This window comes from Myodes glareolus, chromosome X (genome assembly GCF_982192425.1).
Source record: "Myodes glareolus chromosome X, mMyoGla1.1, whole genome shotgun sequence".
Lineage (NCBI taxonomy): Eukaryota > Metazoa > Chordata > Mammalia > Rodentia > Cricetidae > Myodes > Myodes glareolus.
Window position 1 is genome coordinate 125,213,312 of NC_142053.1, and position 18,424 is coordinate 125,231,735.

The following is an 18,424-nucleotide window of genomic DNA, read 5'->3' on the forward strand; positions in this document are numbered from 1 at the left end:
ACATAAGGAACAACTATGCTGTGGGTCTAGCCATTTACTACTCCACCAAGGGCTGAGATTACAGGTGTTTGCTACTGTGTTTTAGGATTTTTTTGTGGATGATACTGCTGGTATTTGAACTCAGGGCACTATGCTCATACCCTTTCCCTTGGACGACATGCCCATCACTGGTATTTTTATTTTTGTAGAAAGCTATCATGTATGAAATAAAGACATTTTTCTTTCATTTGAAGAGACATTATTTATTTAGTTAAAGTCAAGCAAGAGGATCTGTTGATAAGTGGTAAGCATCAAGCACAAATGTGCATCTTTTTTCCAGGGCAGAGTTCAGAGTAAAGCCACAAAAACCGACCACAAGCAAGGTCAGTGTGTATACAGAGAGTTCCACAACTGTACCCACGCATATGCATGCCAAGGACAAACCATTAGCACCAGATTGTTTCTTATGCAATAGAATCAATAATCACAGACATACATACATGGACTCTCTGGAATTCTTGGATCCCTGCTAATCAGACATGAAACAGGCAAGCAAGGAATGGACAAGAAGGTCATAATTGCTATATGTTTCAGTACAAGCATGCTAGAGCACTACATATTGTTTTCCATAACAGACAATCTTGGAACAACACGAAAAGGCAAGTTACAGACAAACAAAATTCTACTATTCACAGTTTACACACATATCAAATTTTCACAACACTGTATTTGGGGATAAAGAACCACAGGTAAATAGCCTGGTGTAAATAAAAAACAAAATAGTCTGTAATTCCTGGAAAAGTATGTGGACAGTTAGCATTACATTTTCTGACATGACCCACATTCACAAGGAATGACCAAGTGGAAAGAGGACGCTGCAGTGACAGATCAGGTACTTCAAAAGGTAGAAGTAGCTTTGTTTAATAGGATTCAATACGTTTGCAAAGGTTTTCTTCCAGCCGATGAGTGATAGACTGTCAACAAAGCCATCTGGGCTCTGCAGTACAGAAGCATGCCTACCTCGACTCAGTTGTACAGTGTCAACCTCTATTCCTCTGGCTCAGGAAGCATGGATTCTGCTCCTTTAAGACAACTGTGTATGGGAGTGTGAGGTCATGCACATACACATGGATCTAAGTGTGCATGTGTATTCTGGAAAGGGCGTGGTTATTGGCAAAAGGGAAATCTTTGCATCTGCTGCAATCTCAAGGGAAAACAAGAATTAAATAATCCCTTGATAGAACAAAGACTAGTGATGCCTAAACATCAAGTCACTAGAGGGAGTTGCTCATCTTTCACCATGCATTTAGTTACATAAACATCACTTGAACTACACCAAACCTACACACATTTAACTCAAGTTATACACGCCATTGGTGCCTGAACATTTTTCATGTGTTTATCTGCCATACATACATTCTCTTTGGTGAAGTGTCTAGTCAAGTCTTTTGCCCACTTTTTCCAAATGGTTTGTTTTCTACTGTTGGGTATTGGGAATTCTTTATATAAATCTTTTATCAGATGTATAAAGCCGTGGAAATGGGGTATGCTAGTAAACTCAGAACTCAGGAAGTGGAGGCGGGAGAGTCAGGAGTTCAAGGTCATCTGGACTACATAGGGAGACTGAGGCCAATCTGGGTTATGTGAGACTCTTCTAAAACAAACAAATAATAATAAAAATAAAATGAGTAACAAATCAGATACATGATTTACAAGTACTTTTTCCCAATCTCTGTCCTGTTAACTGGAAACCAATAGAATGACAGTGTTGCTTTAATGAGTAACACTCCATTTATCATCTTTCCACTTCAACTGTTAAGGACAAGGAATATTGAAACTCGATTTCCAGTGTAAGTACTAATCACTCCATAGGACCTCTGACAAACTAAAAGACGGAATCTTAAGTCTTAAGGTACATGGCATGTGGCTCATGGTAACAATCAGAAAAGTAAAAAGAGACAAGCTACCAATTATCATTAAGGATCGCATACACAAAGTAGTGCTTTGGGGAAAAAAACTTCAAAATATTCCATTGGTCTCAGAGAATAAAGAACAAGCAATAACATTACAAGTAGACACACTTTTAACCAAATAATGTCGCTTGGTTAGAAATTATTTAAGATGTGACAAGAAGGACACTTAGCTTCCGTTTGTTTGGGGTGTTTTAAAGCATGCATATAAAGGTATGTGCTGATTTTATTCTTGGAATGAATGCATCCAATATGTAGGTTGTTCATTTCATAGTTGGTTTCTAACCATTAGAAAACTGCTCATGTTTCCCACATATCAATAGATTATCATCATCACTGATTTTTACTGGATCAGAGAATGTCATGATGATAAACCAATGAATGCTCAAATTATTAAATGAAAAACAGAACACACAGCAGCCTCAGCCTGGCTAAATCACAAGGGTCTTTCCTCTCATATACCATAGGGATGTATTCGGCATCTACACAAGGGAGGAGCAATGGTGTCAGTGCTGCAAAGGAGTGCTTGCATGTATTGTGGGCCCAGCCATTGGACATTCTAGGGGTCCCTGCTGACCAGTAAAGGCTGGCATTCTGTGAAGTCACATGTAATATGAAACTCTGCTTAGCAAACCAATAGAAATGAAAAACATAAATGAATCATCACATACTAATAGGACATTATTGCTTTTTTACTAGCCTTGTGGCTCCAGAGTGTGTCTCTCCAGAGATGGGCAAATAGGCTTGGATTCACTCTTGTATTCCCAGGCATTAATTTCCAAGGCTCAGTGTCCAACTTCTGCAGGGAGGGGTCTCTTATTTGCTTCTCTCAGGCTGTAGGCTGTCGAACAAGCACTTGAGCTGCTCTTCGCCCAAGTGGATTTTATCTTCCAGCTCTCGTTGCTCAATGATGAGGGCTGACTTCATCTTTACAAAGTGTTCATAGTCAGCCAGGCTCTCCTCACTGAGGTAGTTGGCCAGGATATCAAACACAATGCGCTCACGACGGTCCAGGTTCTCTTTAAGCTCCTTGGCGTCCTCATGCTGCTGGGTTAGAATTCTCTGTTTCTCCAACAGTGACTGCTGTTGAGGGGAGGGAGACAAAAAGTCCTGTTGAGGCAGGGCTAAAGCAAAGACTCTGGCCAATTCTTCAAAAGCCCTGTAGCTTTTGGAGACTGGTCTGATGGAAACCTTGAAATCACATGGGATCCCCATAGAAATGACCAGAATGTAGTCTACATGTGCTTTTAACTATGGCCAGCTTCTCTACAACTCCTCCTTTCCTCACCCTTCCAGAAGTCACTCTTAGGCCCCTCTGGGTTTCCTGTTTGTCTGTGCCTTCTCTTCCATTTGCTTTAAAATCAGGGACCAACAGTTACAGAGTTCTGACATGCTTCAAAGAGACAAAGGACTTGGGAATCCTGTTTGTCCCAAAATTGAAAAAGGGAAATACTATAATTAAGTTGAGTCCAGTGGCTCAGGCCTGTAATCTCAGCTACTTAGGAGACTGGGGCAGAAAGTTCATAAGTGAAGGTATGTCTTAGCTGTGAAGTAAATTCCAATCCAGCCCAGACAAATTACTGACACCTGGCCTCAAAATAAAAAGCAAACGTAGGATTGGGCTATAGTATGAAGCAAGAGAGGAGAGGAGGGGAGAGGAGAGGAGGGGAGAAGGGAAGGAAGAGAAGAGGAGAGGAGAGGGGGAGTTTATCTTTCTTACACTACAATTGACATAGCAATTTAACATCCCTTCCCCCAACAATTCCCCTTCTCTATTCTTCTTGGCCCTCTCCAACTCCAAGCTTGCAGAGTCAAAACAGAGTTGAGGAGAGGAGAGTTGAGGAGAGGAGAGTTGAGGAGAGGAGAGTTGAGGAAAGGAGAGGAGAGGAGAGGAGAGGAGAGGGGAGGGGAGGGGAGGGGAGGGGAGGGGAGGGGAGGGGAGGGGGAGAAAGACAGGAGAACACACACAGGGAAAGAGAGAGAGAGAGTAGAGAGAAGGACAGGGGAACACACACACACACAGAGGGGAGGGGGGGAGGAGAGGGAGAAAGACAGGGGAACACACATACAGAGAGAAAGAAAGAGAGGGGGGGGCAGGATTAAATTCTTCAACAGGAGGTGGTACAAAGATCAAAAAAAGGCCAGTAAAGCAAGATCCAGAGCAAGAGCTGTTGGGAAGGATGTGTGTAACAGCCCTTCACTCTTTACAGTGTCTTGCTTCAAACAAATCTCTGACACACAAAACTTACCATCATTGCTTTTAGTTTATAAAATATTCACGTCCAATAGAAACCCTACCAAGTCTAAGATGAAGGAAGGGAAGAAAGGAAGAGATGAATGCACTCACTGTCTTCACATGGAGCCTGGCAGGAGCTCAGGAAAGAGGGGCTGTTATCTCTTACTCAATGTGGCCTGAACCGGAAACTCTCTTTGGGATTCCCATGACCATAGAAACTTTAGAGTACATCTTGCCTTGTTCAGGCCTAAGACAAACAAAGAGATGAGATACTTTCCCTGAAAGAGGGCAGGTCAAGCCAACATCCTCCAAACGAAAAACAAGTGGACATGATTAACGTGTTCGACAAATATCGCTCAAGTTGTGAAAATCACACGGATGCCTGAAAGCTACTGAGACAGCGGTGGGAAAGTGCAGGATGTGTTTCATTAACCAAGAGATTGAGTTTGAAGTTTCCATAATATGCAAAGAACAGAGAAACATGTTTGACTGAAACATAACCTATGGAAGTAAGAAATTTACTTTCTTTTGAGTACAAGAAAACTGAGGATACATGTGACAGTATATGCCTGTAATGCACTCCTCCCTGTGAAAGTCCAGTACATATTTAATTAATAAAGAGGTTGATTTTGATGTTCCATAATATGCAAAGAACAGAGAAAGATGTTCAGCTGAAACATAACCTATGGAAGTGAGGAATTTATCTTCTTCTGAGTATAAGCAAACTGAGGATACATGTGATGATATATGCCATGCACAGACAGTATGAGGCTTCTAAGAGTTGACTTTCCTAGCACCCCAAGAACCATCACTCTAAGGCATCCTCACTACTTCCCATTTCCCACACAAACACGTTTGCAAGTACCCGATCTCCAGGAGAAGGACTGTCATCCAGATTATTGAGGGCATTTTCCACTCGGGCCAAGCGGCCTGACAGTGACAGCAGGAGGTTCACCACTTTGTCCAGGTCCCCAATAAACATCCGGAACTTGTCAAACTCATTGGGTTTGCAGACATCTTTCACAATGGCTTCCACCTCTTCCCCCAGGGCGTTGTTGGCTTGGATGTCTTCCAGCAGGCTCTCTCGGGCTTCCTGCAGTACCCGCAGCTTGCGGCCGATGCTGTCGATGAGCTCTTGCTGTAGGGCACAGGGAGGCATGGGGACGCTAGTTAGAATCATCCCAAGCTGGGGCTCTAGGTTAGTATAGCCAAGTCACACACAGTCTGGGAAGAATTTAGCTAGATTGGGGATGTTAGTCTTTGAACCATCAAATAACAGGGGATTTGTAAAACCAGGGAGAGAAAAAGGCCTTTTGGTTAAATATGAGCTTCCTTGTTTGTGTGAGCCAAAGAGGTAGCTCAGCAAATAAAGGTCTGATGACCTGAGTTCTAATCCTACAACCTACTTGGTGAAAGGAGAACCAGCTCCAACCAGTTGTACTCTGACCTCTATGTATGTGCTGTTGCATGCACACATGTACACGTACATGCACATATACACACAAATGTTAAAAGAAATTAAATTAAATGTATATATAAAATGTATTAAAGACAAAACACAGCTGGTGTATATATAAGTCAGTGATAAAGTATTTGCACAGCATGCATGAGGTCTTAGGTTCTAGCCTCAGCACCACAAAAAAAATACACAAATGAATTCATAAAAGAAAGAGGAACCCAGGCCTGGTGCTTTATGTCTTTAATTTCAGCATTGGGGAGACAGAGGCTCAAGGATGATGAACTCCAGACTGGCCCAGGCTATATAATGAGATACTATTTCCAAACATAAAAACAAAAGCTAAATAAAACAAATTCTCATTTGGTGAATGTCCTGAAATGCTAAAGCTACCTTAGTTTGACTCACAGTAGATGCTATTTCGATCTCTGTGTCTGCAAGGATTCACAGAATCTATACGATATCTTAAATGCTGTCATTTTAAGCATACAAATCAAAGACTTACATACAGAGACAGTTTGAGTCTATATCCAGCGATATTGATCCCTGTCTTTGAGCAAAACAGCTATCACATTTTTATTAAAAATTATTTATTTAGTATGTATGCATGTATGTATGCATGTATGTATGCATGTGCATTCACGCATGCAAGTACATGCAAGCCATGGCACACATGGAGAGGTCAGAGGAAAATTGAGGACTTGGCTCTGTTCTGACACCTTGTAAGATCTGGGGAGTAAAGTCAGATTTTTAGGCTTGTGTAAAAGTGCCTCTATCTAGCTTTCTCCCAGGCTTGTCATTACTCAAAAGCAAAAAAAAAAAAAAAAAAAAAAAAAGACCATCAATAAGATCAGCTTGTTAACTCTTCCTCAGAAGAGAGAATAGGGAAGATCATTAGACCCTTTCCTGAGATTCCAGCCACTTTCTCTCGCACATTTCCTATGAGCACGTAAAACTTCCCCCAATGTATGTGTCTTTGAGAGGGGAGAAATGGCGTGTAGACTAGGACTCCACCTATGAAGCTTTAAGGAAGTTGTTATCTAAGCCAGGGTGAGACTTTCCCTGTGATGTGATTGTTTTGGGGTCATTAGTGCTCCTTGCAGTAAATCCAGCAAACTCATTGATTCACCAAGCTATATATGGGTGAAACTCATCTTTTTGATGCCCATTATGAAAGGAGTTAGAAATGAGGCACCTGAGGACCATTGAAGTTATGTGTCTTAAGCACTATGTCTCTTTGCTGCTACAGGAAGGCTGTTCCTCTTTGTCAGGAACGAAGGAGCCAGGGCATCCTCTCATACATGTAAACTAACAAAGAGTCTATATCCACAAAAGACCTGAAATCAACATTTGCATTTGGGTCAACACCCTTCCTTTTGGAGCTTTAAGAGGATCAGGTAAACACTATCCTTTTAAGAAGGAAATCTGGTGCACCGTGATTTCAGAAACGAAAAGTGTTGCCTTATTCCATGAATATGCCACCCGCCTCATAAATAGTCATTAAAATCCTTTTAAATTTCACAATTTCAGTGCTTTGGGAAGCCCACTCAATTCATCTTTGCAATGTTTGCTTTGCTCAGTTTTGCTATGGAGCCTTTTGCTTCATCTGTCTGTCCCTTGACAGAATTCTTTCAATAAGATAATACTGAAGAGAACCCTAACCAAGATATTACCTTGGTACCCTATTTGTGATAAGTAGATGGTTTGTTCTTATCTTTTCAGAAAAAAGTTAACAGATACTGAATACTATGATTCCAGAGGCAATTAGATCTTGAAGCTCTGACCCAATTAATGGTTTTATCCATCCATGGTTTCAGAATTTGAAAAAATAAACTATTGCGAGGTGGAGGACTAAGACACTGGGCATGATCTAAGCACTGCATCTTGCCCTTCCTGCAGTTGCTTTGCTGTATGTCCTGGCTTTGATGAGTAAAACTATGCCATAGCCACTACTGGATAACTCAGCCTATGAAACCATGATTAATAGAACCCTTCCTTCTCTAATGTCGTCTATGTCAAGTGTCTCATCACAGAGAGATAACAGTAACACATGTAAAGGAATGACAGCGACCTTCTGGGACATTGTCAATATAATCTACTGCCTTCCATCTGACAAAGACATTAGTAGGGAAAATATATATGTACTATAAATGATTTAACATTTCAACTTTCACTTTTCTTTGCAGTGCTGGGGATATAACTCTGGGCGCTGTTCATCCTGGGCATCTACTGTGTCGCTGACCTACACGAACCCACATTTTGACTGTGTGTGACAATGCAGAACTTAGCTTCTGTGCAGCTACCACTGGGCATTCATTTCTAGAACCCCATATTCCTCAGACAAACCAGTAAACATTAAAATTATTACCCACCCTGACACAAGCCATTTAAAGTAGTGGTTCTCAACATGTGGGATGTAATCCCTAGGCTGAGTAAGACTATTAGACAACACGGATATTTACAAAACATGATTCTGTGCACAAAAATAAATAAATAAAATGTAACAAAACTCATCACGTTCTGTGATTCACCCAGACCCAAAGCAGTGGCCTCTTGACACAGTATTCCAGTACCTGGTGCCCTTCAGAACAAATAGGTAGAGCACTATATAGACAAAGGTGGTAAAATCATTTTTTAAGTTGTTTTTCGGGGGTGGCATTTCTGAGAAAGGAACTTGCTGTATAGTTCTGGCTGGTATCCAGCTGGTTATGGATCCCAGCTGGTTATGATAATCCCCTTTATTCTCCTTCCGAATGCTAGGATTATAGGTACATATCACTGCACCTGGACTTTAAAAACATTTTGGCATACTTTGTGAGGAAGGGGGCTAGAGAATGAATCTAGGACCTAACACATGCTAGGTAAACAAGCATTCTGCCAATAAGCTATGTCCCTGGCCAAAACATGCACTTCTAAATGCATTGTACTATGAAATAACAAGGCCTAACTAGAAAGAAGGAGGAAGAGACCCAGTCAGTCGTCCTCATCAACTTAGACTGTGAAACCCAATATGGACAGTTCAACAGAACCGCCATATACGAGCTGTCTGTGCATGCTTCAGCACTGCCAGGGCATAAAATAAAATACAATAAAAATATAAAGTTCCCTGTATGTACAGCATAGCCTAAATCAAAATGCTTCAAATTCTATGAATTCTGTTTTATGAAGTAAAACTGGAAATGCTGATGTTTTGAAAAACGTGGACACATGACTAGAATAAATTGTATATTGCTCCAATTCAAAGTCTCTAAGAGACCATATTTAGTTCCTAGAACCCAAAAGGTTACCATTTTCTACACTGAAAGGATTTGTATTATATAAATAGGTCATAATATTCCCTTCCCTAACATTTCTTACATAATTAAGATCAATCTGTGCTATCTTTCAAATCACTGGGTCAGAAGCACTAGATAATAGTGTCCTTGCTGTGGCTGCCGTGGGTACTACAGAAAATGGCCCTGAGTTAACTTCCTTCTTTCTTGATTCATGAAGCTGAAGCTCTGCCTTCTGCTGCTTCTCCCCAAGACCACAAAGCTTCAGCCAAGGGTATCTGTACCTCCTCTACCTTTCCCTCACACAGGACACAGTTCAAGGGTTAAAGCCTGTCTGGCATTACTCTGTGTTTCTACAATCACAGGTATTTGTCTCTTTCTAGCTATTCACTCTATCCAACTATCTAATGCCTGATGCAGTATAGTAAGGGTTGGCAAACTTTTTCCATGAGGGACTAGGGTGTATATATTTTAGTCCTTGTAGGTTCCATGATCAGTCAATATGTAAGCAAATGAATGTGGCTATATTTCAATAAAACCTATTTTCAAAAACAGGTAGAGGGTCAGGTTCACCAAGCTTATGTTAGACATGTCTTCTTTTTTCTTTTTTGGTGGTAGCTGTACATAATTCCATAAAAACACAATGTCCCTTACAGAGGGCTCCTTTCTTTAGTCTGCCTACAGTTAAATATTCAAGGGCTTTGTAGAAAGTCTAGATTGTACAATTGTGAGGAAAGGGTTGTTTGTTTTTATTTTAATTTTTTTAGAGGAAGGATCTCACTGTGAAGATCAGGCTGAACTTACCCTGCAGCACAGACTGATTCAAACTCGCCACCCTCCTGCCTCAATCTTCTTAGTGCTGGAATAACAGGCATACATCTCTACACTCAGCAGGTAGGGGATTTGATTGCATAGAGGAAGGTCTCCTTATTCCTTCCAGACTGGTCCAGAACTCCCAGCCTTAAAGGATTCTCTAGCCTCAACCTCCTTGGTAGTTGTCAATCGGAGTTACTGGGTTGAGGTCAGATTTGCACTTCTTACCTTCTTAACTGACAGGTCATGGTCCAAGTCACCCCCTGAATATTCCTCAGGCTCCTGTAGGTCCTTCATCTTGATAAGAAGTTCTGCCTTGGGGGCCGATGTGCTGTAATAGGTAGAATTGGTGGCCAAGGACACAATCCCTGGCACGCCTGTGTCCTGTTTCCTGGGTGAAGAGGCAAAAAATTGCTTTTCCCATCCCACCAGTGATTTGAATTAAATCCAACTCCTTCCATGCACTAAGTAAATACTTTACCTCTGAGATGCATCCTTTGCCCCTAGGTAACCGAAATTTAAACAGACAGACAAACAAACATCACTAAGGAAAGAAAATGCTATCAATATAACATCCTTAGATTAGAGGCAGGCTTTGTAATGGGACTTAAAAGTAGGTGAGAGGCAGGTAATCAAAAGAGACACAGATTAAATACACGTAAAGATGCCAGCTCTCAGGAATCTAAGGCGGGAAGTGATGGAGGAGGGTTATCTATCTATTGTGTTATTTTCATTGGTCAATAAAGAGACTGCCTTGGCCCTTTGATAGGACAGAAAATTAGGTAGGCGGAGTAAACAGAACAGAATGCTGGGAAGAGGGCTATGAGGCAGACGCCATGGAGCCAGTCACCAGGTCAGACATGCTGAATCTTTTCCGGTAAGCCACTACCTCGTGGTGCTACCATGAGATTATTAGAAATGGGTTAATATCAAGATATGAGAGTTAGTCAGTAACTAACTCTCTAGAGATAATGGGCCAGGCAGTGCTTAAATGAATACAATTTGTGTGTTGTTATTTCTGGGACTAAGCTAGCCGTGCGGGAGCCGGGTGAGGCGAAAAGCAGGCCTGCCCCGCAGCTCCTCACTACAGGGAAGATTTGGAGTTTAAAGCCAGTCTAGGTAACTTGTCTCAAAACAAGATAAAATAAGTAAGGCTTATGGCTCAGTGATGACAACTTGCCTAATATGTATGAAGACCTGGGTTTCTAGTTCAACATTATCAAGAAGTGGGTAGGAGGGAGACAGGCACAGGAGGTGGCATATTCCTATAACCCTAGCATTGAGAAAGCTGAGGTAGAAGGATCAAGTTCAAGGGAGCCCAAAGTTCATAGAAAGACCTACTTTTCAAACAAATAGATGGACAGGCATGTAATCTTCATATTGAATAGAGAGATTAGATGATGGACACCACACAGATGAGTAAGCAGACAGTTGGCCTCAAGCCAACAAAGGGTTTCTCAGGGTCAGCACTGATGGTATCTGGGAGCTATCTCATACACTGTAAGAGCTTTAGTCGTATCTGCTACGCTTCCACTAGATGTCAGGAGTGTTCCATTCTCCAATGGGTATCATCTTGCCTCTGCTAAGCCCCAAGCAATCAAATCCAGGTATGAAAATTTAAAGGCTTACCAAAAAGCGCTAATTACTGGGGACCCCAAGGAAAACCACCACCTCCCCCCAGAAGCAATCATGAATATCAATACTCCCCTAAGTCCCTTCATTTACTTCTAAGCCTAGGAGATAGGGACTGAGGAACAAGCAGGTATGTGTCATCTACTCACTGATCCTCCGTGACTCTAGGTGAGGGGACTTTGGGAAGCAGCTTCCTCCGCTGCTGAGCTTCCTCCAGGAGGGATTCATCTTTGGGGAAAATCCCTTCCATCAGATCCATGGTGGTCTTGATCTTCACGCTAGGGTCCAGGATGTCAGCCAAGGACTTGTCTTTTCCCACAATCTCCCTGGCTAATTCTTCAGACTTCAAGTCATCCACAGTCTTCTCCTTGGCCTTCCCGTAGTTAAGAGAGGGAGGGGAGGGACAGCTATCTCTGACAGGAGGTGCTGGGGTGCTGGGTGGCTGGGGCTCTGGAGGGCGGGCTCTATGAGGGGCTTCCACCTCCTGCCGTGTATACACACAGAAGCGGGAGTAACACTGCTCTGATGTCCTCAACGTCTTGATCTGGTCCCTCTCCAGCCCACTGGGCAGTGGGGGCAGCTCGGCTGGGCACGCAAGACTCTGGCGGCTCTCTTTCTCAGGCTGGCTTTCCGAGTGCACAATTTTTATGGGCACCATTTTCACCGTGGTGTTGTTGTCCATCACCCGCTCGATTCTGTAAAGACAAGGGCTGTCTTCTGAGATTGTGATATGTACATGTTTCCACCCGCTATTCACAGAGGGATCCTAACACAAAGACCCACTGTCAACTAGCCAAATAGAAAGACAAAGCAGAGGTTGGAAATGGTCCTCATTTAACTCCTCGCACGGTCTCTAAATGTCTAGCAGTTCAACTCAAACTCTGTCACAAACCTATAAGCATCGGAGGGAGAGGTTCTGATGATACAAAACCTGTTTAATATTCATTTTTGTTTTCTTATGAAATTGGACATTGAACCCAGGGACTTAAAACAAATGCTCAATCACATGAGCAAAATCAAGCACAATCCCTGATTTTGTGTTTTTATTCTGAGGGCAATACAAAAAAAATGCAGTGCTGGGCAGTGGTGGATCTCTGTGAGTTTGAGGCTAGCCTGGTCTACAGAACGAGTTCCAGGACAGGCTCCAAAGCTACAGAGAAACACTGTCTTGAAAAAAATATAAAAAATAAAAAACAATAAAAAAAAGCATCAAAACCATTTGTTAAATCTCTCTGTTTCACTATGAAACCTACAGTGGTTCAGTATAATTCTAATGAGTTGCTTGTATGAAAATGTTATGCAGTTTCTCTATCACACAGGTCACCTTATTGTTTTTCCTACTGCTATAAGAACGTGTATGTGCACCCAAACTCCTAGGATTTTTTTTTAAGACAGGGTCTCACTATGTAAGACCATGCCAGTCTCAAACTCATAGAGACTTGCCTCTGTCTCCTGAGTGCTGAAATTAAAGGCGTGTGCCATGACATCTGGCTTCCTAGGTTGAAATTTAATACCCTAGGTGTGGTTTAAAGAGATAGAGCCTTAGAGAAGTGGTATGTTGGAAATGGAGTCTTCTAAATGGTATCAGTGTCTTTACAAAAGAACGTTGGAGAGCTTCCTGCCTCCTTTACCATATGAAGACACAGAAAGAAAGTGCCATCTATAAAACAGGTTTCTGAATTTGCCACACTTTGACCTTGCTCTTCCATTCTTCAGAAACATGAGCAAGCCAGGTCTGTTGTTTCTAAGCAACTCAGGCTGTGGGATTCCATTGAAGAAACTACCAGAATAGGATAGCTTCTCTCTACATTACTAACAATGTTGCCAATTGAAAGATGCTTAATTTAAGACATAAAACATAGCTGAGGCATATACAGCAAGTCCTTTGGGAAGACAGAACCTCAACTGGACAATGCCTCCATCAGAGTGGCCTATAGGCAAGCCTGTGGGAGCATTTTCTTGATTAATATTTTATGTGGGAGGGTCCATCCCACTGAGGCTGGTGGTCCTGGGTTGTATAAGAAAGTAGGCTGAGCAAGCAATGAGGAGCAAGCCAGTGAGCAGTATTCCTCCATGGTCTTTGCCTCAGTTCCTGCTCTTACTTTTCTAATGGTGACCTATAAATTGTGAGGTGCAAGAGATCCTTTCCTCTGCAAGTTGCCTTTGGTCATAGTTCTTATCACAGCAGTAGAACCCTCACTAGGACAGAGATGTAATAACAACATCAATGGTGTCCTTTCTAAAATGACTTTTTATTATTTGAGAACTTCATACATGCTTACGCTTTCATCAAATCTACCTCACATCCCCCCACTATTCTTTCCCAATTTCATGTTGCTTTTTGTTTTTATAAAACTTCCAAGTCTGCTTAGTGTTGTTAGTATGTGCTTGCCAAAAGCTTCTCAACAGGGGGTAGGACTTTGTGAAGATCTCCTCCACCTATGCTGGGATTTGTCTGGTTTTATCTTGTACATGCAGTCACAGTCACTGTGAGCTGATATGTGCAGCTGCCCCGTCCTGTCTGGAAAACACTTTCATTGTAGTCATTCATTACCTCTGCCTCTTACAAGCTTTCCAGCCACTCTTCCACAATGATCTCTGAACTCTGGGAGAAGGTGTGATATCATGTCCCATTTAGGGTAGTGTAATGATATTTTGTTTGTAACCTAACAAGTAAAGCTTGCCTGAAGATCAGAGTGCAGAGCTAAACCACTAGTTAGCCATAGAGGCCAGACAGTGGTGGTATACACCTTTAATCTCAACACTTGGGAGACAGAGGCAGGTGATCTCTGAGTTCAAGGCCACCCTCGGCTACATGAAATTGATCCAGTCTCAAAGAGAAACAGCTGAGTGGTGGTGGTTCAGACCTTTAATCCCAGTACTTGGGAGTCACATGCTTTAACCCCAGCACTAGGGAGGTAGAGATGGGAAAGGATATGGCTGGGCGGAGAGAGGAATAGAAGGCGGGAGGAGACAGGAGCTCAGTTGCAGTATGAAGTTTAGTGAAGACAGATGCAGTCTGAGGATACAAATTGAGCCTGCAGTCTGAGGTTTGGCAAAGAAACATTCCTTCTGAGGATTTGTTGAGACAGGATCTCCCCTTCAGTCTGAACATTGGAAGGACAAGAACTTTCTAGTGCCTGGCCACTCTGCTTCTCGGATCCTTCAGCTTTTACCCGCCTGATAGTTGACTCCAAGTTTTTACTATAAAGGCCAATTAGAATTTCTGCTACAGGGGTATGAGAAACTTAGAAGTTTCATATTCTCTGCAAGAGTTATGGATCTCTATGTTAATTGTCTTCTATTGCAAAAGAAGCTTCTCTGATGAGTGTTACAATGTACCAACCTATGGGTATAAAGACAAGTACTTAAAAAGAAAGATTTAATGCAATACCCATTTATTAGAATGAGAGTAGTTGGTTCTCTCCTAGAGTCTGTGACCTACCCAGCTATGGGTTCTCAGCACTGTTAACAGTAGCAGGTGTAAGTTCCAATTTGTGGAGCAGGTCTTAGATCCAATCAGAAAGTAGTTAGTTACTCCCATAACATTCATTATTATAATTCCCAGAGTTCACAGCTGGGTAAGACTGTTTATTAGTTCACTCCCCTATCATCAATAAAATGTTCTGGCACTATGAAAGCTAGCCAGTGGGGATGAAACTTTTAGGTCATTACCAGCTTGTTTGCATGTTTTATGATTCAAGCATGTAGCTTCTTCAGCAATAGGATAAAGTTCTGGAAGGTGACCAAGAGCAACGGTAATAATCTATAATGGTTGGGGTCTATGAGACCTTACTGAATGATAACTTGAAAAGAGGTAACCTGTGGCACTGGGCTTTTTATCTGGGTCATTCAGAAGTTTAAAGGGGAGGGTAGGTTGAAGAACTAATCAGTTGATAATAGTCTTTGGCTATCTTAGCACTTTAGAGGTGAGAGGCCAAAGGGTGAGGAGTTCATACAGTTTAGGGTACATAAGCAGTCTAGGCTACACAGTGAGTTCTTGACCAATTCAAGTTATATATCAAGATCATGTCTCACAAAACAAGAAAAGAGGAAAGGAGGGAGAGGGGAAAATTTAAAGAGTATGAAAATCATGGACATTTTCATACTAATTTTCTGAGTAAGAAAATTACTCAGCTTTACCTAAATATCTTATACTTGGGTTAAATCTGATTTTTGATCACTGGCAAAATATGCTTTGTCTGAATGTGCCAGGTAGTAAGGTAGATGGAAATGCATTCAATGCAGACAAAGGGGATCGCGATGTCACTAAACTACAACTGGTCATTTGAGCTACGGCTCATTCTCTACACGATTTTTCATGACCAAATTTTATCCCCATGTTTGAAGCTGTAGCATACGGTCGTAGAACAATACCTTGCTGAGTTGTCTTCATGGATAAGCAGGGGAGGCTTGTCTGTCAACTTCTGTGGGGCAAACTGGGGTGAAGGGGAGCGAGAGGTTTCCATGGCTGATGTCTGTCGGTGTTGACGCTTAGAAGAGAGCTGGGCTTCCGGTTCAGAGTAAGCTCTCTCCTCATTCACATGCTGGTTGTCTTGTGGTTGGGCACTGCTGATCACAGAGGAGCTGTAGGAGAATCACACACACATCAGGGACTCAGTAAATGGTGTTGGTAAGGACTTGTTGGGGAGAGCTAAGTAAGAGTCTGTAGGTGTACTGGACTTGAGATGAGTCACTGAAGGCATCTGAGACGAGGCTGCCTTCTTAGCGTGCAGTGTTGTACACACTGGCTATAAAGTACACTCCTGAACAGGTAGGGGTCAAAGGGGACCCAAGTCTGACAGTATGTGTATTCTTGAGGTAGAGCCATAGCTTGGTTCAGGCCCTCCTGCAGAGGCTCTGTGTCTTCCTGGGAGTGAGACAGTTCAGGAAATGTGGAACTGACTTGTGGGTTCTGATTCAGTAGGCCCTATAATGGTCTCAGGACATCTAGAGGAAGATGTCATAAAAATGAGACAAGAATTCTGATTGGGATCTTCTCTAGGAAACCACTTTAAGGACTACACATTTTCCAACACCTGTGCCAACTGTCACTTGTGAAATGGTAACAATCTACAACACATGATATGTATGCTAGGCCGTATGTGTAACATCTTCTGTATGGAACATGAATTATCAATGGCACATGCATATAGATCTGATACAGACACACATGTATACATGTAATATGACGGGCCGGCTTGTTGGGGTATCTGTTCCCGCCCAGTACCCCACAACCGGCAAGTCCCAAAGAAAATCAATCACACAGAGATCTCTATAAGTTATAAAGCTGATTGGCCCATTAGGTCAGGCTTCTTATTAGTCCCTGTAACTTATATTAATCCACTATCATTATCTATGTTAGCCACATGGCTCAGTACCCTTCTCAGCTGGGCAGGTTACATGCTGTCTCTTCAGTGGTCTGCACAGGAGTGGAGAGGGAGCTTCCTGCTTCCTAGAATACTCCCGTTCTCTTTGCTCCACCTCTACTTCCTGTCTGGTTTTCCCACCTATACTTCCTGCCTGGCCAATCAGCATTTTATTAAAATACATGATTGACAGAATACAGATAATTCTCCCACATCATATATACCAACTACATTTCTTTAAAAGAAACACCCCTTCCCCCCAAAAGAAAGAAAACAAACCTCTGATTTAAGGAAAAGAGCAATTCTCAATCTAAAATTGACTTTGAAGCTGGCAGGGCACAGTATTTGGTAGGCTAAAGCACTATAGAATTATTATGCCAGTGTCCTGCCTTGTGGATGATAACCTTCCTGTGTTCTAAGGAGAGGAAGGGAAAGGAAGGGAGGGGAGGGGAGAGAAGAGGAGAGGGGGAGTTTATCTTTCTTACACAACAATTGATGTAGCAATTTAACGTCCCTCCCCCCAACAATTCCCCTTCTCTATTTTTCTTGGCCCTCTCCAACTCCAAGCTTGCAGAGTAAACACCATGAAATCACCAACTGATTTTAACGGCCCCAGTTCATAAGAATCTAGCAAATCAGGTCACAGAAAGACACAATAAAAAAGGACCAAGATGTAACAACGTTGAGTTCTGTGATTTCAATGGTGTCCAAGAGATGTAGAATGTAGAGAAGAGTTCAGTGTGATATGTTTGTGTCATGTTGGAATATAGACGTACATTTATAAATAGATGTATATGCTATGGATGCTGTCTGTGCAGATTTATGTAAATGTACATGTGTGGCAGTGGTGCATATATGTGCGTGTTCTATGTATCTGTCCTGTGCTGTGCATGCAGATGTGTGCCATGACTATATATGTGGCTATGCCATGTACATATATACCTTGATCTATACTATTTTTTTCTGAAGCAGGGTCTCATAGAGTACCCAACCGTGGATGCAAAAACCATAATTCTCATCCTAAAAGGAGTAAGAGATAGTTTATTCAGGGGCCATATTTGAGTGACTGCAGCCTGGGAACATGAGTTTAGATGACCCCCAACTTCCATGTTCCAATATGGAAGAAGTATCAAGAAGTCTTTACAGTTTTACTAAACAAAGAAAGTCATACAAGGCAAGTTTAAAATATATGTGGCATGGACATCAGAGAGGCGGTTACAGAAAGATGAGGAGATCTGTCCTATAGGCCTGAGATGTTATCTGATGACATTCTTAGTTTGGGGATGGTGGAGGCAAATGGGTCTGCTAAGTTAATAAATTACAAAAGGTTTTAATCTATTAGTCACACGATGCTCCAACACAGAGGTTGACAAGGAATGGTTATTCACAGGGCTAAAGCTAGTCCAAGTAAAACATTCCAACATCTTCATCACCACTACAGTTTTAACCAGACAACCAGCCTCTACACACAGTTTTTCTTTTCAGGAATTTTCATTGATATTATGTTGGTCTCACACTTACTATCCTTCTGCCTCAGTCTCCCAAGTGCTGAGATCAGGCATGTAGCACCTTATCTAGCTTTTGGGTGGAAGGTAACCAGGAACTGAACCCAGGGCTTTATACATGCTAGTGTGTGCCATACCACAACCCCCCCCCCTTTTATTTTATGACAGGGTCTCAGTAAATGGTTCAACTTG

At 42.1% G+C, this 18,424-nt stretch overlaps 1 protein-coding gene across 3 annotated transcripts in view; it reads right to left on the bottom strand.

Moving 5' to 3' along the window:
- Positions 1-202: 202 nt before the first annotated feature.
- The window catches only part of Shroom2 (shroom family member 2), a 116,511-nt gene continuing 98,289 nt past the window's right edge, over positions 203-18,424 (bottom strand). For 2 of the 3 annotated variants that reach the window (XM_048441669.3, XM_048441668.3), the window contains exons 2-6: positions 15,736-15,945; positions 11,508-12,053; positions 9,955-10,117; positions 5,051-5,323; positions 205-3,032 (exon numbers count right to left, since the gene is read on the bottom strand). In XM_048441669.3, the coding sequence (XP_048297626.1) occupies positions 2,766-3,032; positions 5,051-5,323; positions 9,955-10,117; positions 11,508-12,053; positions 15,736-15,827 (1,341 nt within the window). In that variant the 5' untranslated portion in view covers positions 15,828-15,945 and the 3' untranslated portion in view covers positions 205-2,765. Of the gene's footprint in view, positions 3,033-5,050; positions 5,324-9,954; positions 10,118-11,507; positions 12,054-15,735; positions 15,946-18,424 lie in introns of all 3 variants that reach the window. The other variant, XM_048441666.3, reaches the window with a different exon arrangement.